At 46.6% G+C, this 23,511-nt stretch overlaps 1 protein-coding gene across 1 annotated transcript in view; it reads left to right on the forward strand.

Annotated features, from left to right (window-relative positions):
- TNR (tenascin R) overlaps positions 1-23,511 on the forward strand; it is a 396,641-nt gene that overhangs the window by 320,433 nt on the left and 52,697 nt on the right. Inside the window, exons 5-9 of the mRNA XM_059146349.1 lie at positions 4,031-4,294; positions 7,523-7,638; positions 9,853-10,003; positions 15,322-15,591; positions 22,108-22,293. Coding sequence (XP_059002332.1) covers positions 4,031-4,294; positions 7,523-7,638; positions 9,853-10,003; positions 15,322-15,591; positions 22,108-22,293 — 987 coding nt within the window. The remainder of the gene's footprint in view (positions 1-4,030; positions 4,295-7,522; positions 7,639-9,852; positions 10,004-15,321; positions 15,592-22,107; positions 22,294-23,511) is intronic.

The raw sequence follows: 23,511 nt of genomic DNA on the forward strand, positions 1-23,511 counted from the left end.
GGGGACTATTTACCCACTGTTTGACATTTCTGGCCAGATGCGCACACCACGGCGTCACTGCTTCCCTTTCCAGCAGGAGTGAGGACAGAAGCGAGAAGAAGAAGGAAGTTGAAATCATGGAGATCCACAGATATACCTCTGCACGGGTCCTTCTTTTCTCTTTGGCAAGGCCACGGCACAAAGCTGCCCATTGTGTGGGCTTCCTTCTGAGCCCCCTAGACCACCAGAGCTTGGGTACAACTGACTAGCCTTGATGAGGCCACTAAATTTGACTCCAAGCCTTGATCTTTGCCCATAGCCTGCCCCAGGACAAAATCTCAGCCTTCCTGCCTCTGTTCTCTGGCCATGTAAAGATAATAGAATGAAAAAGTCATGAATATGAACCCTCAAAACAGGCCATAGAAAGAAGTTACACTGGGCTTCTCATTTTACAAATTCAAAAAGCAGCAGTCCAGAAAGACAGAAAGATTTTCCCAAGCCAGACCGCTAATTAATGGCAGAGCAAGAATGAGAACCCTGGTCTCCTACCAACTTCTAGCACTCTTTAATCCTCTCTGGGATGCTAAGTAGAGCAGAATTGAAAAATGAAAATTATAAAAGCCACATACACAAAGAAATAGTCTTTTGATAGGAAAGCTGTACCCTGTCAAGTGATTTTTTTTTTTTTTAAGGCATTGGAGGTGGTGGAGAGAAGCACGTTAAACTGTTTGTCCACATCTGTCCCCAGTGAAGGAGGTTAGCACAGCATCTGTCCGGTGAACTGGCCGAAACTCCCCATGAGTCAGCAGGAGGAAAGAACCACCGGAGCAGGACTTGAAACGATCCAGATTGCTGTTCCCTGGACTTCAGTCAGACCTGTGGAGATCCATCAACGTCAGCCTCTATGTCTGCCCACACTGCAGCCAGCCTGACCTCTGGCACCTGAAATTACTCGCTCCTTGGAGCAAGACGCTTTATGCAATTGGTTCCAACTGCTCTCAGCTCCTGCGTGCACAACTGAGGCAGGATCTAGAAAGTAAACTGCGTGGAATCTTTGCAGATAAAGCAACTCCAGTTCTTCAGGCCACCGTTTATTTCTTTTTAACTGCCTGCTCTTCCCCAAAGTTCAAAGTTGGAACCCCAAAGAAAGACTATGAGTACTCTGCTTCCATCCTCAATTCATTGAATCAAGGCATAGGGCTCTTCTACAGGTGCTTTTAATAGTTCAGTATCACTTCATCTGATGAGAATTATTGGTCCCCGATGTACACAGCTGCTGCTAAGTTATAGGGCAAGTGCCGGTGGTCGTGGCCTCTTCCACTGAGCCCATGGCCCCCAAGGTTACTCCCACCACAAAGAAAGCCATTGCTGCTCTATCATCACAAGTGAAGGCAGCGTTAACCACCAGGCTCAGGTCTCAAGATAAAAAATTTGCCAAGTTAAGCTGTCAAGATAAAAAATCCTTCTACACTACCTTCTTCTTTTAAAATCCCAAAGTTCTCCACATGGATCATTATTAACTTTATTTTCTGGAAGAAGGAACCAAAAAGAAATATGCCGACTTGTCCCTAGTGCCCTAAGAGTTGTTGACGACTTGAAATTTGGAATGGCCATTTCTGTGACTATGACAGGAGAAGTCCCACTTAGGAAACTTGGAGTTGGTTGTGTTGAATCACCAGAGGCAGGCAGTAGAGAATCCTTTTTAAAATAAGTTTCTTACCTCTAGGCTAAGCCCCAGTCTGAATTCATGTCTTAAAGAACAGTCTGAACTCTCCTTCACGTAGTTACATTAGGTGGCTATGTATAAATGAAAAATAGCATCGGGCTCAATCCATAACCCGTCCTACAAATTGTAGGGGAAAGAACACTAGTTGTAGAGGATCTGGGTTTGGGAGCAGATTCTCCCCCCAACTCTCCGACTTTTAGCAAGTCCCTTAACCTGGGTCTCAGCTTCTCCATTTATAAAATTGGGACAATTATATCTATCCAGTCTACCTCGTAGGGCTGCCATTAAAGGACTTCTTCACATTTCATTTATATGGTGTGCGTGAACATGATCTATAGGTTGTGAAATGCCGAGCAAATATAAAGTGGTATTGTTTACTGGCTAAAAGGTTCTAGAGCCATTCTGCCTGGTTGAAATCTTTGCTTCTGTGGTTGCTGATGGTGGTAGCCAGTTTTCTCATCTGTAAAACAGGCATAATAATAATACCTATCTCATGGTGTTGGTAAGAGGACAAAACGAGATAGTCCACACAAGAGTGCTCGGCATTGTGCCGGGTGTACAATAAATGCTCAATAGAATCGTGCAAAGTACTAACTGATTCTATATATAAACTTATCCCCCCTTGGTCCAGGGGCCAGGCTATCCCAAAGATCTTAGTGCAGTTCAGAGCATTAATAATGTCAGAATTAGAAAGGATATAAGCTTATAAATGATCATTTGAGGTTCAATTATTTAAATCTCATTTACATACATTTAGTTTCATAAATGAAAAAAAATTTTAAAGTGAATGTTTAATTTTTTTGTTTGTTTCAGTCAGCATTTGCTATCTCTACTCACAAGGAGTTCTGCTTTCTAGACTGTTCTGTACAATGAATGGTTTGGGGCAATGGCAGTTAAAGCAAATGCTCAGCATTGCAAATATACGGTCCTAATTTCCATCCCATGAGTCTGAGTTAGAGGGCTTGTCATTTCTGCCTCTGCTGAGGATCTGAGGGCACAAGTGTGAGCAGAACAGAGCGGACAGGCACTCTCCCCTCACACAGTCTGTGAACAGCAGCTGGCTCAGTCCTGTGCTCTTGTGAAGGTGGAAGACTGAGGACATTCAGAAGAGACATTCAAAGCCAGTGATGGCTCTTAAATGAACATCTTCACCACACGTAAATTTATAAGTTAATTATAATTATTTCAACATTGTCCCAATTTTTTTATTTACTCTCTAGGCAGTTGCAATGACAAGCACCCTGGACTGAGTCTCCTAGTGGGTCTTAAAGGTTCAGTTACTTAATACTCACACTCCTGGTGAATCATCACTTCCTAAGGAAACCATACATGAAAGCCTATTTGAGTGAGACTTATTCTTGGGTGATACTTGGGGTGACATTGGGGATGTGAAACAAGAGGGAAAAATAAACCCTCAAGAATACTTCTTTATCATCATCCCCAAGATCAAGGCTAAGAAGAACTAGTCTAACAGAAGTCACATTTCTTTTAAAACCTAAACGGTCTCTTTTTAAAAGGGAGAATAATACAATAAAGGGTTACTGTGTATCTTCATCGGGCCATGACATCCAGAACTTACTGTTTTGGTTTCTTATATTTTGCAAGATAACCAAGAATAAGCCTTTATTCCCACTTACCAAGTCAAATATGGGTCCCTAAGGTAATCTGATGACATTTCACTTATTTAACTACTAAAAACGTTGGTCAGTGGTGTGCTGTTAAATATGTAACAACTAGCCCTCTGAGCGAAAAAATTAAAAACCCTGCTTTATAGCATTTGCCAATTTCCATGGTGGAAACACTCCTTCCATGGCCGATTTCAGACTACCATCATGCCATATGGTACTCAACACAGGATCAGGAACAACTGTGCAGTAGAATACAGTTCGACAGAGAGGTACGACACACATGAATTACCTTGAGGCCATGGATCATAGTAAAATGTCATGAAATAATCTGAAAGTGATGAGTTTTTAGTATTTATTCCCTTTGTTTTCCATACAATTTGATTGACTTATCTTCAGTGATAACTGCATTTAACAACGCTCTTGAAAAAGTCCTGAACATTTGACATCCAGCTTTCACCAGCTAGCAAGAGTTGGCTCGGGCACACCACTGGCTTGCTGCCCTAGGGAGAGAGGATTACTAAGCACCGAAAAGACAGGAACCTACCCGCAGAAGGAGTGACAGATCACTCCTTGCCAGTGAGCGGAGCAGGACACACAGCAAGGGTGCATGGGGTGAGATGTAAAGAAGAGGGTTGAGTCCAGGATGGGGAAAGGCAGTCCTCTGAGCTCACGCTGTCTGTGTATTGCCTCCCGGTAGTTGCCCCTCCAGAGGACTTGCGAGTGGCTGGTATCAGCGACAGGTCCATTGAGCTGGAATGGGACGGGCCGATGGCAGTGACGGAATATGTGGTCTCTTACCAGCCGACGGCCCTGGGGGGCCTCCAGCTCCAGCGGCGGGTACCTGGAGATTGGAGTGGCATCACCATCACGGAGCTGGAGCCAGGTCTCACCTACAACATCAGCGTCTACGCTGTCATTAGCAACATCCTCAGCCTTCCCATCACTGCCAAGGTGGCCACCCGTACGTAACATTTCCCCATCCTACTTCATTTTTCTTTCCTCCTACATGAGATCATGGGCATTCATGATAGTAGTGTCTTTTCTTAATTCTTCAGGGATGCCTGCAATAGTCACAGCCCGGGAGGGGAAGGGCTTCTGATGCGACCCCTCTTGGAAAAGGGTAAATCGTTAAAAAGGCACTTCCGATTAAGAGAATTTCCAAATCTAGTCAGCTCCTATCAATTATAGAACCAAAAGGACAAAAAGGCAATTATTGAGTTCTGACTTGGCATAAGCTCGAGTCTGATTAGAAGTCAAAGAAACTATGAGACTTCTACAGACTTTGCATCTAGTTAGGGATTCAAAACCAGAAGATATGAAATAGGATGTATAATAAGCAAGTGCTAAATGGTATGTTACAGATGGTAAGTGTATAGCAGAGTGGGAAAAAAAAAAATCTTATTTAAAACCACACTGACGCCACCCACTTTTCCTCAGAGAGAGGTGGCATAATTTCTTCATGGTCTTTTGTTTAGCAAAATATAGTCTATTTTGATTATAAAAGTTGAGGCTTGAGAGGATAGTTTAAGAAAGAGTCAGTGGAGAGAAAGAGAGGTTGAGACATAGACAGAGGCCAGCTAAACTGCTCTCCATAAGAAATAGGTTGTTGTGGGGATTTTTTTCTTTAATTTAGGACAGGGGGAAATTCCTATAGGTGCATATCTGCATTTTACATATATTTTATTTAAGCACAGAAAATTTTTAAAAGATTGCCTACCAAGTATTAACATTGGCTACCTCAAAAAGTAGAGTAAGAAGCACATAGAAAGGAACTGTTATTTTTTTTTTCTCTTTATACACCTCTGGTTTCTTAGACCATCTTTTCCAATACAGCTCCTCCACCTCTCAGATGCTGGGAAGGTGACTTACAATTCAACTCGGACACTGTGTACCTGGAGTGAGTGTCAGGTCCCACAGGTTAGGGCCTGAGTCCCACAGGACTGTCTGCACCTCGGGCACCCCGTCACAGGTCCAAAGCTGTCACAGGCACTAATGACTGACCAGGTGTAAACTCCCACAACCCTTCCTTAGGTTTGATAATTCCTTAGAACAATTCACAGAACTCAGGAAAGTGCTTTACTCACTAGTACTGCCTTATTACCAAGGATACAGCTCAAGGACAGCCAAACAAGAGAGATGCTCAGGGCAAGGGATGGCGGACGGGGTGTGGAGTTTCCATGTCCTCTTCAGATATACCACAGCTCCCAGCACCTCCCTTCACCAGCCTGGAAACTCTCCAAACCCTGTTGCTTGGAGAATTTTGTGGAGTTCCACTATGCAGCCCCGATTGAATAGGTTACTGGCTCTTGGTAAATATTCAGTCTCCAGCCCGTCTCCCCTCCCTGGAGGCTGGAAGAGAGGCGGCAAGTTCCGATCTTTTAAATCATGCCGTGGTTTTTCTGGAAACTGGCTATCTAGTTATCTTGCAATCATACAACAGAGATTCTTATCACTCCAGAGATTCCGAAAGTTTTAGGAGTTGTATGCCAGGAGGCCAGGGACAAAAACCAAATATTTGTTACTATATCACGGAGAGATTCGAGCAGTAGTGGTAACCATAAAACAGAAGCCCCCCTTGGTCAAGAGATGGGACTTCTCACCAAATAAGGGATAAGAAATTTCAGTCCATTCTATGTAGGTCTCAAAGGACAAGATGGTATTTGGTGAACAAATGCCATGAAAGTTCAGAGAAGGGGGAGGTCAAGGTAGAAGAGCTGGCTTTGAAGGTTTCTTGGACTTGAACTGCACTTGGAAGGATAGGGACCCCACAGAGAGGAAAGGATTTAAATCATCCTGTCACAGAGATCCTGTTATGATACTGGATTCCCCCTCTGAATGCTGACTCTGTAAATATGCCTATAATTATCTCTGTTTATATTTGACCTTTTTTTCTAAATTCCTCTGGTGCCTGAGAACCAGTTTTAAATATCTTCAGTGATTGTGCGGAGAGGCAGGTCACCATCTGCTGCTTTTCCCACCTTGCTCCGGGATGAGTCACCACAGCAAGCCCCTGGCTCGACTCCCAGGCGTCTCCTCTCCCATCCACGTGCGCACACAGTGATGAGGTTTCCATCCCCGCCCCCCCCTCCCGTGGCATGCGTCATGCCAATTGAGGGCATCCCCTCAGGCAAGCTCCCAGGTGACAAGGACAAAATGATGTAAACTCACCTGATGTGCCTTCAAGTGGGTTCAGAATCAGACCTGCCTTTCAACCAAGAATCATAAGGAAGCTTCCAAACAGGACGGATGAGAATCTGTTGGTTTTCCAATGGAATATCCCACGAGAGGCAAAGCTAAAATGGGAGTGGTCTCCCTGGAGAACTGAGAATAAGTCATGCTGTCGTATCTCAGGGCTGGTAATTGGAACTCCATTAGGACAAGCATAACTCCACCTCACTGAACCCGTGCATGCCTCTGTCCGTGTGTGTATGTGTGTTTGTGTTGGGGGTTGGAGGATGGGGTCCGAGAAAGGGGAGATTAAGAAATGAGAAACAGGGTAAGTGAGGCAAAGAGAGAGGAGACAAATAATGAAGAACTGGAGGGAGACTGTGGAGTGAGAGCAAACATCCCAGGATCTGCCATTGTCCTTTGTGTGTGCCTTCAGCTGCTTCATGTACATGAAATGGACATCTTAGACCATCCTAGATATAGGCGATTTGAGCTAAACAAAATACTCCTACCGCACCTCAGATGATCAAGAAAAGCGTTCTAGTCTTTATTCTGAAGCTGGCTACCATCCTTAGCCAACTCTCTCTGTGCCTCCCTCCTCCTGGGTGTGAAATGGGAACATTTTATTGCCTCTCAGGAATCCTTAGAGTCTCCAAAGATAGTGTTCAATCCTTTGAGAAGGCAGTGTACTAAATAGCAAGATTTGCCACATTAGTAAGGAAAGGAAAGGTTGTCTCTTTTGTATTTTAATATTAACCTCTGATGGGAGAGAAAGCGTTAGAAAAGCATTTATTTGATTATGTTTGCTATGTTCACTTGGGTATCACCAGTACAGAGCAACACCAGGGTCATGACAAAGTGGGCCAGTCCTGCACCTGGGACCCGCCATGTTTCCAACAAGATTGGGATTGCCTACCGCACCCAAGGTGTGGAGGGAGGACACCCAGGCAAAGCCCTAGGTGATGCTCTATGTCCTGCCAGGGATAGCCATGACATGGTCACCCACATTGCTGTGTTCCAGATCTCTCCACTCCTCAAGGGCTACACTTCAAGACCATCACAGAGACCACCGTGGAGGTGCAGTGGGAGCCCTTCACATTCTCCTTCGATGGGTGGGAGATCAGCTTCATTCCAAAGGTAATGTCCACACGTGACACTGCCAACAGTCTCTTCTGGAGTATTCATACTCTTCTCAACTTGGAATCAGGAGCTGCAAGGACAGTGCCACCCAATGTCTCTCTCTCCATGCAGCTAAGGACACAAAGGGACCACTGGTGGTGTCTGGGCTTTAGAACATCTCTTCCACAAAGGTGTGGTGGATTGACTAGCAAGAGTGGCCCCAAGCCTCACACCCTGGCTTTGGAAGACAGGATGCGGGGAGCAGCCACTGGGTCCAGCTCTCTGCTCAGAAAGCTCTAGGGTTTGGCAAGCTATGATTTTTGCAAGTCTAAAAACCAAACCTTCAAAATGTTGGGGTTTCTCTTTAGGACATAAGGAAAGCCAGACTGAATCAGTCACATGGCTTCATTCTGTGCAGAAGATGCACCAAAAATCAGCTTGCATGGCCAAGCTCTGACGGTCTGAGGCATAACACAAAATACCTTTTGTAAACTATTAATTGAGAAAATTCGTCCTTACACAAATTATGTTCTTAGTTTTTGAGTTAAAAAGTATCCTTATTCCATTCTAGTCTTTAAAGTAGCATTTTATTGTATTCATCTAGTACTGACTTTTCCAAGTTGCCAGAGGCACCAGCCGAGTTCTGGTTTCCCAAAATTTGTTGAGACTCCTGATACTCTCCCCAATTCTGCCACTCATGGGAGTGTAATGTTTAATCATAGACCTTACCCCCATCTTAATCTTTCAATATCAAATAACATTTTCCCGTCATCAGACTTAATGACAGAGAACACATATTTGGCTAACCAGACAGTGATCTCACCATTATTTTACTTCTAAATTCTTCGAGGCATGGACTGTTGGAGCTACCAAGGACCTCCAAGTTCACAGAGTATGACCCTTCATTTTACATCGAGTTTGTTTACTTTAAAAAGACTAAGACTCAGCAAACTTAAATAACATTGGATAGCTAGTTGGTGGCAGGCTTAACACAGGAATCCAGGGCTCCAGGGTTCTGTCCACTAAAGCAAGACTTTCTTCTCTATGTGGATAGAGTCATGTCACAACAAGCTAAACACATCTGAACAGGCATTCTGTACAAATACTTTTTTCAGGTATTATCTGCATTAAAATGGCCACTCCAGTACGGTAGACAGCTGGGTGTATAATAGGGCAAAGAGAATCCTATCAACCTGATGCTGAGGCAGAAGGAAACTATGCTAGGTTTGCCTATTTTACATCTAGTATGTAAAAGGGCATGCCAAGGTCAAACACATGGCCACACAGAATACTGTGTGATCTGTAGGTTGCAGCCCCTGCCTGGGAGGTGGAGTGGGGGGACGGGGGTGTGGAGGGGCATGTGTCCCTGTGATTTATAGGTATGGCTATAAATTATACATAGGGCACCCTGGGTGACATAGACTCCAAAGAATAGGGAAGTGACACAAAAAGAGTCTTTTTGTCCTCTCCATTTCCAGGGACACACACAGAAAACATAAAATGACAGATGAGAGGTGGGTAGGTAGATGATTCTGGACCCAACATCATCAAGTTAATGCTTGTCATTTCCTCTTCCACCAGTTTGTCTCTTCTTTTCTCCTTTGTGTTATTACTTGTTCCATGCTTCCTTTTTCTCTTCTTTGTACTTCCTAGGTGGTTGTGTCACTGAGTCCTAACTCATCTGGGTGAAGGGAACACAAGACATTGACATATTTGCACCCAGCTGTAACAACATGGAACACTCCAGATAGAGCACAATAATAGCTCCAGTTCATTCAAAAACTGGACATGGTTTAGTCTGAAAAATGTTGTACGTATACATAAAGATATTCACAGGCATAGGCAGACACAATTCCAAGCATGCTCATCATAATAAAGGCCCCCAAATCTGGTGGATGCTAACCATAACCATCAAACATGGAAACTTTGGCAAGAGTCAATCCACATCGCCTCATGACCAATTTTTGTTGGCAAACTCAAAAGACTCAAGGAAGGCCAAAGAAATGTTCTTGAAAGTTGATTCTCCATTTGCCAAATGCTCATGGAGCAGTAAGATTCTTACTGAGACTGTTGGGAGTTTTTCCTGGCTCCAGAAATTCAGCTGTCAGTGTCATGGGAACAGATGTGGGCCCCATTTTTAATGAACAATTCAAAATTGATGTTTCACACTTTTCTCTCCCAGTGACTTTTCTCTTTTGCCTTTTCTGCTCCTTCTTTCTTCCCACCCTCCAGAATAATGAAGGAGGAGTGATTGCTCAGCTCCCCAGTGACGTCACATCCTTCAATCAGACAGGACTAAAGCCTGGGGAGGAATACATTGTCAATGTGGTGGCTCTGAAAGAGCAAGCCCGGAGCCCCCCTACTTCAGCCAGCGTCTCCACTGGTGAGTGCTCCCAACCCTTCTTCCTATGCCTACCCATTAGGTCACACTGGAAAAAGGACACCAAGTTGCCCAAGAAGTAGAGAGACAAAGGGTGTTGGGTTTTCTTCTGGAGCTGAAAATGATTTGGATTCCTGGAGATGGAGCTACTCTACCAGTTGCATAGCTGAACGTCTTCCCTATTGCTAATCCTTGCAAGCACAGAAATCTGGGAGAGTATCATATGGGGAAAATTCTTTGTTAGGATTTCCAGTGTATTTCTTCTGATCTTCTTCATCAAGAGGCTTCATTTGTCATCCCTTAGTATCTTGAGCTTAAGAACCAGCAAGAAGAACTAAGTCTTATCTATTGGAAGATTTAGTGAAAGTCATCCAACCCTCCCCAAACTTGCCATCATTTTCCAGTGATGAACGAAAATACTTCCTTCTCTGAGTTGACGTGAGGACTAAGTTAGAAAAAGCACACAAAGTGAAGAGCTCTATGTTGATAAGAGAGTGCTCAAGACCCAGTATATATACATATACACAGAGAACACACTTAGAAGTGAGAGCAGCTGGAAATAAATAACTCAAAACAAGTATGGGTGAGTTGGGTCACTGTTCAAAGTGATGACTTAAGTTGATATTAGTTCATTCCCACAGTTAATCTTATGCAAGACTGTTGTTTCTAGATTCGATTCAGTAACTGCGTGATCTTTTGCCTTATTGTTTTCTTAGCTAACAAAGATGGCCAACTTCAATGCTGTAAATCAGTAATTGCGATGCATATGTGTACACACTTCCCAAGAATTTCTCAAAGGTTACAAATAGCATCTGGTATCATTTTTGGTCTCATTTTATTGACCAATGAGACATTGGTCTCATTTTATTGACATAGACTCAAGAGTTAAGCACTTTTCCCTTTTAGTTTACAGACATCTACTGAGATAGGTTAATATCGGTACAACTTTATTTTTCGTAAACTGACATTGACACCTAAGAAAGCCAGTTATGGGTTTAGGACAAAGGCCAAGTTGGCTAGAAAAAAGAATGACAACACCATGTAATGAGACCATGTTTATGGATTAGTGATTCATACTTTGCTAATTGGAACCAAACTAAATAACATCAGGTGCTGGGGCTTATGCTCAGCCTAGAAAACATTGGTTTTAAACTATTGTGGCATTAGATTATGTTCCATTAGGGCAGTGCTCCATGGCAGTGGCTCAAGGCAAGGATGGAGGTGAGATGCAGGCCTCTGATTACATCTGCACCTGTGCCCAACACAGCCTCCGACCAAGGCAGCTCCACCTGTTTTGTATTTTGTACGGGCATTTCAGATTTTGTTGTTTAAAGGAAAAGAGTATTATTCCCCACTAAAAACGCTTAAAACTACTGTTCTTTTTTTTTTTTTAAAAGATTTTATTTACTTATTTGACAGAGAGAGAGAGATCACAAGTAGGCAGAGAGGCAGGCAGAGAGAGGGGGGGAAGCAGGCTCCTCCCTGAGCAGGGAGTCTGATGCGAGGCTCGATTCCAGGTCCCTGAGATCATGACCTGAGCTGAAGGCAGTGACTTAACCCACTGAACCACCCAGGCGCCCCTAGAACTACTGTTCTAATGCAAATATGTTTTAGAAGAAACACCATAGCCATGAAACTAAAAAGTTCTCTGTAGGAATTTCTGCAGACGCCAGTGACTAGAGTTTTCCAGTTTCATTCCCCAAAGTTATGCTGGAACCCGACATTTCATGACATGTAGATGCTCTTCCTCTGGGATGGAACATTTCAATGACTCCAGGTCATTCCTGTGAACTGATTTTAAGAAAAGTTGACTGGAAAACAAAAGCCTAGACAAAAAGGATGGTTCAGAAGAGGGCAGAGAAGGGCACTGATGGTGTAGAAAGCTTTTCCTCCAAATTTGGGGAAGATAGTCTAACCCTGTCTCAGTCTTCTACTCGAGGTACATTTTTATGAAATTTGCAGGGGTTTTTTTTGTTTGCTTTTTTCTTTTTTCTTTTGGTTTGAAAGGTCCTTAGGATTTAAATCCCAGATTTAAAAATTTGCGGTAAAGCTAGGCAGATTTTTTTCAATTAAGAAAAATGTCCTAGTTAATTCTTTGGCATTGTGTACAGAGCCATGAAGAAATGGAGAGAAAAATATTTATTCCAGTTGACTTTCCGAGTAGAACTTGTGTTTGTTTAGAAATTAGGACCTAAATTGAAAGCAAACTGACACCAACTTGACTGGAATGGGGACACCACTACTGAGAAGCCAACAGAAGGGCAGAATCCAAGGGTGGCTAAAGAAATGAAGGTTGTCTCCCAACCCTGTCTGCTGTTTTCAGAGAAGGGTTATTTAATTATTTCCTTCTGCTGAGGTCTGACAGCCCCCTCCTGCGAAGCTCTGAGTCCTCAGAAGCACTCAGACTTGCTTCTTCCAGGCAGGTCCTTTAAGGAATGCAAATTACTAGACCTCCTGCAACTATGGCCTTGGCAGGAGGATTGTATTCTAATATGGACAATCCATTATGGTCAAGGTCTTGGGCATTTAAAGAGTTAAGGGACAACTACCTTCCAATGTCTTTTGAGTTTCTATGACATCTTTTTTTTTTTTTTCTTCAAGAAGCTTCAGTTCTCTGAAATGCTTCCCCTTCTTTCTCATGAATACAGAGAACATTCATTCATTTCATTTACTCAATACCCATGCACTGAGAATCTATGTTTCAAGTTTATGTTTCTACAGAAGCTAGAAGACCACTTCTCCCATTTTGTTATTAAGTTAAATTAAATTTAAAAGGCCCAAGTTACCTAAAACCATTAAATTCAGCATGCTGAAAACATCTGGATGTGTTCTGTTAAATCATATCATTACTTCAAATATGAAAAACAGAACTTCATTTTAACTCCAAACCAGGTGGCACCAAAATGGCCTGGTGATTTTTATTTTGACTGGTAGTAAGCCAAAAATCCTAAGCTGCTTAACAGAGAATAAGATTGGACTAGACCCAGAAAGAGGATTGGGTGCCCAGGAAAAAGACCAACTCTGAAAGACTGAGAATCTCAAAGTCAGACTAAGTCCATCCGTGGAAGATGCTCCATTTTGGAGACCATAGGAGGTAGTCCAGAGTGGATTGGTCTTTGGTAACAAGGAAGAAAAACTTTCTTTAACTAGCTAAAGCAAACAAGAATTTACTGGAAGGACATAGAGTGTCTCCTGCAACCCTAGGACCAGAATGTATCTGGATGTCACGAAAAAACTGGGGAATGGAAAGCCAAGTTCAGGTTACTCTCTCTGTCTTTCTAGAAGCTCCCCAGAGTCATTCATTTCTCTTTCACCTCATATATTTGTTCCTAAAATTCTGCACCCAAATCCTGTGTGTGTGTGTGTGTGTGTGTGTGTGTGTGTGTGTGTGTTGAAGAGGGACGTCCCCCCACAAAGCAATTCTCTGGGCACCAGTTGGGTAGCCAACAATTCCACTCAATTCTGAAACTATCTACCCAGACACAGGAACAGATGCCACAGGCTGAAGGCTCAGTCCCACAAGACAGCTGTCCACATCAGATGCCAGTTGCACACCCAGGTCACTACCTGTGTTTCTGACCAACTGGCTACACAGCAGAGATTCCCACCGCCCCCTCCTCAGTTTTGATTAATTTGTTAGAACTGCTCCTAGAACTCAGGAAATCCATTTGCTCACAAGATTACTGGCTCACTACAAAGGATATTGAAGGTTACTAACCAACAGCCAGATAAAAAGACACATTGGCCAAAGCCCTAACCAGCCCAGCATGGTGCCTGGTGGGAGCGTTCTAGTTCCCCAACCTGGAAGCTCTCTGTACCCAGTCCTTTAGGGTTTTTACAGAGGCTCCCTTACTGGCAGGACTGATGGTGACCAGAGGTCAGGAGTGGGACTGAAAGTTCCAACCCTCTAATCACAGAGCTCACTCCCCTGGTACCCAGCTCCAAGCCTCACCTCATTAACATCACAGAAGACATTAGTGCTCTCTTGGCTTAGGAAATTCCAAGGATTTTAGGAGCTTTGTGTCATGAAGGGACCAAGACCAAATATGTATTGATGAAAATCACTCTCCCTTCTTCCCTCCCTTCCCTCCCGTTTTCTCTCTCTTCAGATCAGATGTTTTCTATTTATGTGTGACTATGATAGAGAACGGTCATACCAGCCCTGGATCTCCATGTCCCAAACCATCTAAACAGAGAAGCTGAGCCTCTGGTTCCAATCCCAAATCCTTGAAGAACATTAATATTGATATTAATCAGCTCCAGCCAGAGAGGCACAGTCGTATTATAAATGCAGACAGGGAAGCTGGGCCCACTCTTTTAGAAGGTAATGAGTAATTCAAAAAAGGACACATTGGCCGTGCAGACCTGCCATGAGGAGTTGAGGACAGCATTTTCTATTTTCCTCGTGAAGTTCTTTCTTTTTCTATTTCCATTTGACATTCTCTCCCCTTCCTTGATCTCACCACTGTCTAAGTTACTAAGAACAGGACCCCAAGTGGGTGCTGGAACCACGGGTGGTGGGTCCCATGGGATGCCAAGCAGCTTTTCTAGGTCATGCCGCACCACAGTGACGTTCCCCTCAGCCACTCAGTGCCAGAGGCCAGGGCTCAGGAGGGAACATAGTACCCTTGTAGCTCAGGAATATGCAAGAGCAAGTGGGGAAAAAGATAGCCCACAAGATGGTCTTCCTAAACTAAAGGCCTTTTTTTTTTCTTTTTTTTTTTTGTCCCCAGAAGGAATGTTTTCCATTTTCCATCCACAATGCAAATGTCTGTTGGGTTGTGGTACTGTCTTAACAACTGGACTGACGGAGCTGTAGGTGTGGCTGAGCAGGGACATCTTTTGGACACTCATGATACCCCTCTTTGGCAACTGAGTTGGAAGTCTCAGGTGTTTACATGGGGCTGATAATCTTGGAGATCTTTGGTCAGGGCTCAGAGAAGGTGAAAGAAAGGCAGAGCACACAGAGCACGAGCACATCTCTCCGTTCTCTGGCCCACTACTTCCAGACAGAAGCAGGGCTTGCAAGCAAGTGGGTGCTCTTCCCCTGCCCAAATGGGGGAGCATCAAAGCTGGAACAGCAGAGCCTGGTGAGAGCAAGTCAGGGGAACCGACTTCCGGTGTTGCTACCCCTGTTGCCAAACTGTGTGTCCTCAGGAAAGCGATTTCGTCTTACTGTGTCTCATTTTCCCCATCTGTAAATTGGGATAGTAATACCTACCTTTCTTTGACTGACCAAGCTAACCTAAGGAGGAAAGAAGAGAGCTGATTTCGAACACCCATTTCTAAACTCTTTTTTCTGCTTGATCCTTTTCATTCAGTCATTGATGGGCCCACACAGATCCTGGTTCGAGACGTCTCCGACACTGTGGCCTTCGTGGAATGGACCCCACCTCGAGCCAAAGTCGATTTCATTCTCTTGAAGTATGGCTTGGTGGGCGGGGAAGGCGGGAAGACCACTTTCCGGCTCCAGCCTCCCCTGAGCCAGTACTCAGTGCAGGCCCTGCGGCCAGGCTCCCGCTATGAGGTGTGGGTCAGCGCCGTCCGCGGGACCAACGAGAGCCAGTCCACGACTACCCAGTTCACAACAGGTAGGCTGGGGTGTTGGGGGAGCACAGGGAGGTCAAGAGAGTTGAGCCAGCTGGTGCCATGTCCTATCAAGAGGGGTACCAAGGGGGCGAGGTGATGTTGCTTGGGCGCCCACCTTACCACAGACCCAAGTTGCCGGACAGCACAGAAGCACACGCATGTTCGAGAGAGCTAGGTGCCCGTCCTGCCTCTGCTACAGCCAGATCTGTGACCTAAAGCTCTTCTCCACGGTTCTCAGGTGTCTCCTCAGTGAAATGAAAAGTTTGTCCATATTGCTAGCCCAAATGGAAATTTTCTCAGCATTCAGGAAAGGTGCCCTGCCTCAAGGTGCTTTCCTGCTCTTTGCGGGCACTTGTAATCATTCTGTAAGTTCATAATGACTGCACAGCATGGTGGCGCCCCAAGGAGTTGTGCAAAGCCCAGACTATGTGGCTGGCGGCAGCCCTTCCGCCTAAGACTTTGACATTCAGTCTGCCCTTTGCAAACACCGGCAAGAAGGCTCACGGGAGGCCTGCTCCCACACACGGTAGACTGGATGAGAAACACCAGCCCCACTGCAATGACCACTCACCCCCACCTTCCCAGGGCTGTCAGAATGCAGAAAGAGCTTCTCCCACAGTAAGGAAAGGCCAGACCTCATGGCGAACTGCTCCCTGACTCTCTCAGAGCCCATCCAGTTGACCAGCAAGGGAGCAAATGAGACAGGTGCCATCTAAACAGAGGCTTCCCAGCACTCCCACTGGGTCAGCAGGGACTGGGATCAGATAGTGAGTCTCCCCCTGACCCGAATTCTCAGTCCTGGTCTCTCTACCCTGGAGAGGTCGCACATCAAGGAGTGTCTCTGCCAACTCCAAGTTGTGCAGGGATCAAGGGAAACTGCTAGCCTCTGTAGGATCTGAGAACCAGCATCTTCTGATGTGGTAGAGTAGGAGAATTGCTAATTCAAGCATCCAACTTGCAGCGTGGCCCTAGAGCCCTTACAGGATGGGATAAATCAGCCAAGGGGCTTTAGGGTGCTTCCGTCGGCAGCACCATCATCCTCCACCTGTGTTTAAAATCAGTCAAAGCATAAGACAGATGGAAGCCAGAAGTACCCCCTTGATTGGAGCTTGTAGCTTAATGTTAGAGACAGATGGGCTTGCAAGGTGATGGTCCCTGGGGACCTGGACGGGGCCTATCATGTGGCAGAAGTCGGGGGGTGACTCATGTTGGGATTTATACCACAGAGGAACTCGCAGAAGCCAGATGCCTGGGGAGAGCTGGCTCCTATGAGACAGGCGAGCAGTAGAGCAGACCTAAGTGCTGAGGTCCTGCTGCAAAACTCAACATTGAGCAAAGTCCACCTTCCCCAGGGTAAGGAAGAGTCCAGAGTCTTATAACAGGGCTCCCTCTGCACAGAAAGACACATCGAGAGTGGGGAAAGCGTACCTGGTAAAAGGCAGCAAGCTTGGACACTGACTGCCAGGTTCGATCTGGAGAGAGAGGTTCTCTCCGACCAGGCGATCGCAGGTCAGACTGTGCACCCAACACATCTTGGGGTCGCCTGTGACTGAATATGCATCTAAAAAAAAAGAAAAGGGAACTAAATTCTTCCCCTTTCTCTTTCCTTCTCCTCCACTTAATCCCTTTGCTCAAGGCTGAGCACGACCTAATACAGTGTCCCTTGGTGGTGAGTTCAAGGTCAACCCATTCTCCACCACCCCTCACACTCCACAACACCACCCAGCTTAGGCCAGTTGTGGGATCTCCTGGGGGCCCACGAGTCCCCATTCTGTTCTGAATTTTAAGACAGTTTCTGTTTGAAAAGAGGTTTCTTTGTGCTTTGCCCAGATAAGGAGTTTGACGAGGCAGAAAAGGAGAAGGGTGCTCTGGAGCAGCACGACAAAAGGCAAATTCTTGATGTTTGGGTCGACAAGATGGAAGCGGCATTGGCTGGGGGCCCAGGAAAATTCCAATCAAGACAATTACATTCTGCCTCCTCGGAGCTCCCCCTGAGTTTCCGCTCACTGCTGCGTGATTCTCTTTCCGGTCGTCTGGCAGATTGGCAGCTGTTCCGAGGCGGCCTCCTGGCCTGCACCTCCAACCTGCTCCCCTCCGCTCAGCAAGGGCGGAGAGATGCCAGCAGCTTTGCAGAGGAGCTCGGGGGGGGGGGGGGGGGGGGGGTTGGGGGAGGCGGGGGGCAGGGCTGCCAGCGGAAGTAGGCGCTGGAGGGGTGGGGGCCAGACCCTCGCAGTAGGACCCTCAGTCATTTCAGAACTCCGCTTAAATTCAAATTAGCCAAAGTGCTTTTCCAGGTGATGTCTTCGGCACTAGGAGTGCACTTATTGCCCTGGCAATTAAAGCAGAGATTTGTTTCCTGCGTGGTGAGTGGGATATTTGCCTGGGTCCTGGAGCTGCTCGCAAAAAGGAAAGCACCGTGATGGGAGCACAGTAGTGAGAGAGACGCCAGCCCAAGCAACCCAGGAGGCCAATCTTGAGAACCTCCCTGCCCTTGGTGGTTCTGGCTTCAGGAACCTTCATGAAGGCAGTCCAGAGACACTTTCTCTCCACTGGAGGCCTTCTGTCCTCCCTCAGGGCACTAAACTCAACCTCCAGAGCATTTGGCTGAGCAAAGGCTGCTGCTCTAACCTGAATGCCCCAGAATGCTGTTATGGTTTGAATTGTGTCCCCTGAAAAGATGTTGGAGTCTTAAACCTCAGTCCCTGTAGATATGACCTTAATTAGAAATAAGGTCTCTGCCGATGACCAAATTAAAGGAGGTCATTAGGGTGGGCCCTAATTCAGTCTGACTGTGTGTCCTTAGAACAAGACGAAATTTGGACACAGAGGCCAGTACACGGTGAGAACGCCATGTGATGATAAAAAGTAGAGATTGGGGTGACTCTTCTGTCAGCCAAGGAATGGCTAAGATCGCCAGTGAACCACCAGAGAGAGGCCTAGAACAGATTTTCCCCCATAGTCCTCAGAAGGAGGCCGCCCTGCCCTTAATCTCAAACTTCTAGTCTGTACAGACAACACATTTCTGTCGGCCAAGCTGCCCAGTCTATGGCAACCTGGGAAACTGAGACAAAGGCCCACATCCCAATGGTCGGAGCCCCCGCCTGCTCAGCAGCGATCCCACGCATGGATTCCCTCACACGTGCAGCCTGGCTGGCATGTACCACCCCAGCCAAGACCAGCTTCCCGTAGCCACCTCGCCCCGAGCATCCTCAGATGCCCCCCTGCCAGCCGAACTATTGAATGAGACTTTTCTAAATAGGCTTTGAGGTGGCAGACAAGACCAAAACCTGACAATTTTCAACCAGGCACTTTGCATGTGTCTATTGAACACCTAGCAGGGGCCAAGCACTGTTCTAGGCGCTGAGGCTCCAGCATAAACAAGATAGACGAGAGCCCCGTTCCTGTGAGTGACATTCCAGTGGAAGAAGAAGCAAAGAAACATACAGGATCCTTCCACCCTGAGTGCCGTGCCCAGAAGTGAAAGGGATACTGTAAAGGAAGGGCCACGTGGGACTGAGTCATTCAGAAACACCTCACTGAGGAAATGCAGTGTTCACCAACACCTAAGTGACCTAAGCCACGTGAGGTTCCAGGGAAGAGCATGCCAAGCAAAAGTCGCAGCCCGAGCAAAGGCCCTGGGGTGGGAGTAAGTGTGATGTGTTTCACGAGTGGGGATAAAAGGGAGTACAACTGAAGCACAGTGAATGAGGGTAGAAGTCTTACGAGACGATGTCTGAGAAGCAGAGGGCCGTGCAGGAGGCAAGCAGGAGTTTGTAATAGGATGCAACAGGCAATCTTTAAGCAGGAGAAATGCTTGATCTAAATTATGTTTTAAAGACTAGATGTGGCTATTACCAGAGTCCACAGCCCCGATCCTCTCTACGCCCCTCCCCACCAACATCAGTCTTTGCTTAGTGACATGTTGCAGAGACCAGACCAGCTCCTACCTACAGGGAGGGCTGCCCTTGAACCAGCCCTCTTACAGGTCAGGCTTCAAGACCCAGAGGAGGGGCCTGCATAGTTGGTGAAGAAGCATCGGACTCCGGATTTCAGCTCAGGTCATGATCTCAGGGTCCTGGGATCGAGCCCCACATCCGGCTCCCTGCTCAGTGGGGAATCTGCTTGAGGGTTATTTCTCCCTCTCCCTCTGCCCCCCACTCATGCTCTCTCTCTCTCTAAAATAAATAAATCTTAAAAAAAAAAATAATAAGACCCAGGGGAGCAAACAATTTCACTCTACCCCATTCCTAAGACCTCCCCACTGTTGCCAAGTGGACTGGGGACACCCTGGCCCTGAGGCCATGACCCAGCCTGCCCAAAAATTGTCACTGGAAACTCTTGGTGTCACCATGAGAAAGAATCCAAGGACAGACACAACACAGTGATGAGCAGTAGAAGCAGGAAAGTTGATTAAAGTGAAAATACACTCTAGTGACATGAAAGCCGGCGAGCTCAAGGGAGAGGTGGTCCACTGGGGTTTGGGTCTCCATGTTTCATTGACAGTTGTTAATAAGGGAGTGGAATATTCATTACTGCGGGCAGGGATTTCTGAGAAGTAGGGTGGTTTCCTATCAGGGCACCCTTCTGGAGGAGATTTTAGTGTGGTAATGTAATCTAATGAAGGAATAATGTGAACTTTCGCCTACTTTGTCAGCCATCTTGGGCCTGTCTGGTTCGATCCAGTTTCTTGTGGTTTTGTTCAGGAGTGCTGTCAGGTCAGGTCAGGCCTCTGACTTTCTCATAGTGGGCCAGGACTTCCCCCTTTGCTGGCCTCCAGGGATCCTATAAGAGCCTAACTACCTACTCTAACTTTCCCAAGCCCTCATTCCCAGCATTGACCTCTTCTGGCATCACTGGAAATCACTGGAAAGTGCCTGGTCCCTTCAAAGACAACACTGCCCCCTATCCACAGTGCATAGTTGCTAAGGCCAAAAAACTCTAGAAAACAAAAAACCATAGTCTCCAAGGTCTGGAATTTTTAGTTAGGAAGAGCAGTAGGTAGGTACAGGACTCAGCCAAACCCTAACCCTAACCCTAACCCTAACCCTACTTTTTATTCCAATTCCATTCAGGCCACACACCCCATACCCCATACCCCGCACCCCATACCCCATACCTTATCTCTACCCCTGAGTGAGATGAGTGGCATACAGCCCGTGCATGCGCATTCTTCCCACATGCCCCTGTATCCAAGCTTCTGTCTCCATCTGACTCTTCTCTCCATCCACAGCATGTCAAGAATGTACAGAATCCAGCACGTTAAATCTACATTGAGTAAGGAAACATTTGTCAGAAAAACAAGCTGCAGAGACATAAATCTACTAAAAGATTCACCTAATTTACATCACTAAACAGAACACTTCTCACTCTGAAGCAGCTGCCCTCAGATTGATTCACAGCCTTCCCCTCTTCCCCAAGAACAGTGGGTGCATACTTGCCCATCATTTGCAAATTAGAAGTCTCCTGAAGGTTTTCTCAGAACAAATGGCTGGTCCACTCCAAAGTTAAATTCAAGTCTCAAAGACCAGACTTACTGAGAACACTTTAAGTAGCAGTTTTTCATGGCTGCACCTTCTTCCCCTGCACATTGTTTGTGTTGTTTCTGCCCAAAGAACCTTGAGGAGATTACCAGTCTGGGGAGAGAGAATCAGCCCACTACCCCCAGGACTGTGGGAGAGACCGTGTGCTGGTGTGCTCTCCTTCGCACGGGAATCTAGAGCTCCAGAGAGCAAACATTGTGGGGTGCCATGTTGTTGGAACTCAGGATGAGCTTCAGAGGCAACAGATGGTCCTCCCAGGGCTGGGCCCCTGTTTATGCACCAGGCATCACACCGCAAGCTTCACATGCATTGTCCTATCTGTACAATAACCTGAAATGTTGGTATTAGTAGGCCATTTTACAGATGCGGCCTTCAAGGCCCAGTGACACCTCACTTGACCAAAGACTTGATCATGGTCCCATGACTATGAGGGGCAGAGCTGGGGTTCAACTTTTCCACTACATCACATCCTCTATGTGTTTACTTAATTTTCTACAAACCTTGCAGCATTGTCTATGCAGGTAAATCCAGGAGGAGATGCTGATACTTCAAAATCTTGCAATCAACTGTCTTCTTTTAGCCTGGTGGCCAAATTTGATGTTACCGTTTTCCATCATAATCACTTGGAAGCTGTCTCTGATTTTTTTCTTGCTGAGGTTTCCCTCACTTAGTTTTAAGCTTATGGTAACTGGCTCATTCTAAAATTTCTAGAATATCCCCACGTCCGTTCAGGAAATATTCTAGAACATTCCCTGAATGGAAGTGGGGCAAGCATAACTCTAACTCCCATGTAAAAATCTCCAAGCCACCCATGGAATCTCGTGGAACAAAAGCTCAAGGGCAGCCCTGGGGTTCAATCAAAATAGGAGCCAGAGGGTCAGGAGATGGGGGCTCTCACCCCCAAACTTATTAAACCTCAGCATACATGACAAAGGCACATGATCCCCTGTGATTTTGGTGATGACTGACTCTTTTTAGAGATTGACGCCCCCAAGAACCTGCGGGTGGGCTCACACTCGGCAACCAGCATTGACCTCGAGTGGGACAACAGCGAAGCAGAGGTCCAGGAGTACAAGGTTGTGTATAGCACCCTGGCGGGTGAGCAGTACCACGAGCTACTGGTCCCCAAGAACTTCGGTCCAACCACCAGAGCCACCCTCACAGGTGAGTACGCCCCGGCTCCAGGGGCATGTTGGCCCCTGAGTCCACACCCTCACCACCCTCTCCCCAGCCCACCCATCCCCCATCCAGTCTTTCAAGTACCTGGCATGTCTACTGCTCTCCATTGTCTGCTGTCACCTGTCCGAAATGACTGCAGGTCTCCTCTTATCACTGTGAAGAGCCTCTGCATTCTCTTCTCGCCCAACCATGTGCTCTTCACACCCTCAGTGATCTTGTCGACGATGCTGTCCCATTCCACACACGTTGTCAGGATTTCCCATTGCTCCTGGGATAACCCCCAGCCCTCGCGCGGCCCGTATCCTCTGGTCTCCCCTCCCCTTGCACCTCCCAGTTCTCCCCCTGCTCCAGGACCACAGGTCTGCATCGATGGTTCCTCAATCACCTTTTCCCTGCTGCCACGCGGCTTGGCACATGCCACTGCCGCCACCTGTCAGGCTCTCTCACCACCCTCTTCGCCCAGTTATGCCTGCTTCCCTGGTTCCCTTGTCACTTCCTGGGGAGCCTGTGTCGTCCCCAGATGAGGTCAGGTCATCCTGTCCTGCTGCCTCATCTCATTGGTGATCCCTGCCCTCATAGCACCGTTCGAATTATCATTGTGTGCTTGCGGGTGTGACTGCCCCATCGTCCGTCTGTACCCTAGATCTAAAGCTCTGTGAATGGGACCATATTTAATTTTGCTCATTGTCTCCCCTGTGTCCAGAGAAGTGTCTAACACTAGGTCCTAGACAAGTGGTGAGTGGATAGATGGGTGGATGGGTGAAGGAAAGTGCAAATATTCACTATGGGGCATAGAATACAGAATGGGGTGAAAGCCTGCTCGTGCTTATGCACCCCATAGAGAGTCTGAGTTAGTCTTGAGGGCAATGGGGGGTCACTGAGAGATTTTTAAAGAAGGTATGAAATGACTCCAAACGTGCAGCCACAGCGTGAAGAGCTGGGGCAGGGGAGCAAGGTCAGGGGCAGAAAAGGGTCAGGTGGCCCTGCTGGAGTCAGAGGGCGAGCTGGTGATGGCATAGGCGAAGTCAACGCCCTAGGTCACCATGCCACTTGGCTGGGGAGCGCTCCCTGTCCCCATGAGGATGTGGGCCCCAACCAGTGCTCCTCCCGGGCCCTTAGACATGCCCATCCAGGAAAACCTGCCCCCTGGACTTCACTGAAAATGTGGGCCATGGTTTCCATGTCAAAGACCGTGCAAAGCAG

The sequence above is a fragment of the Mustela lutreola genome, chromosome 14 (genome assembly GCF_030435805.1).
Source record: "Mustela lutreola isolate mMusLut2 chromosome 14, mMusLut2.pri, whole genome shotgun sequence".
Classification (NCBI taxonomy): domain Eukaryota; kingdom Metazoa; phylum Chordata; class Mammalia; order Carnivora; family Mustelidae; genus Mustela; species Mustela lutreola.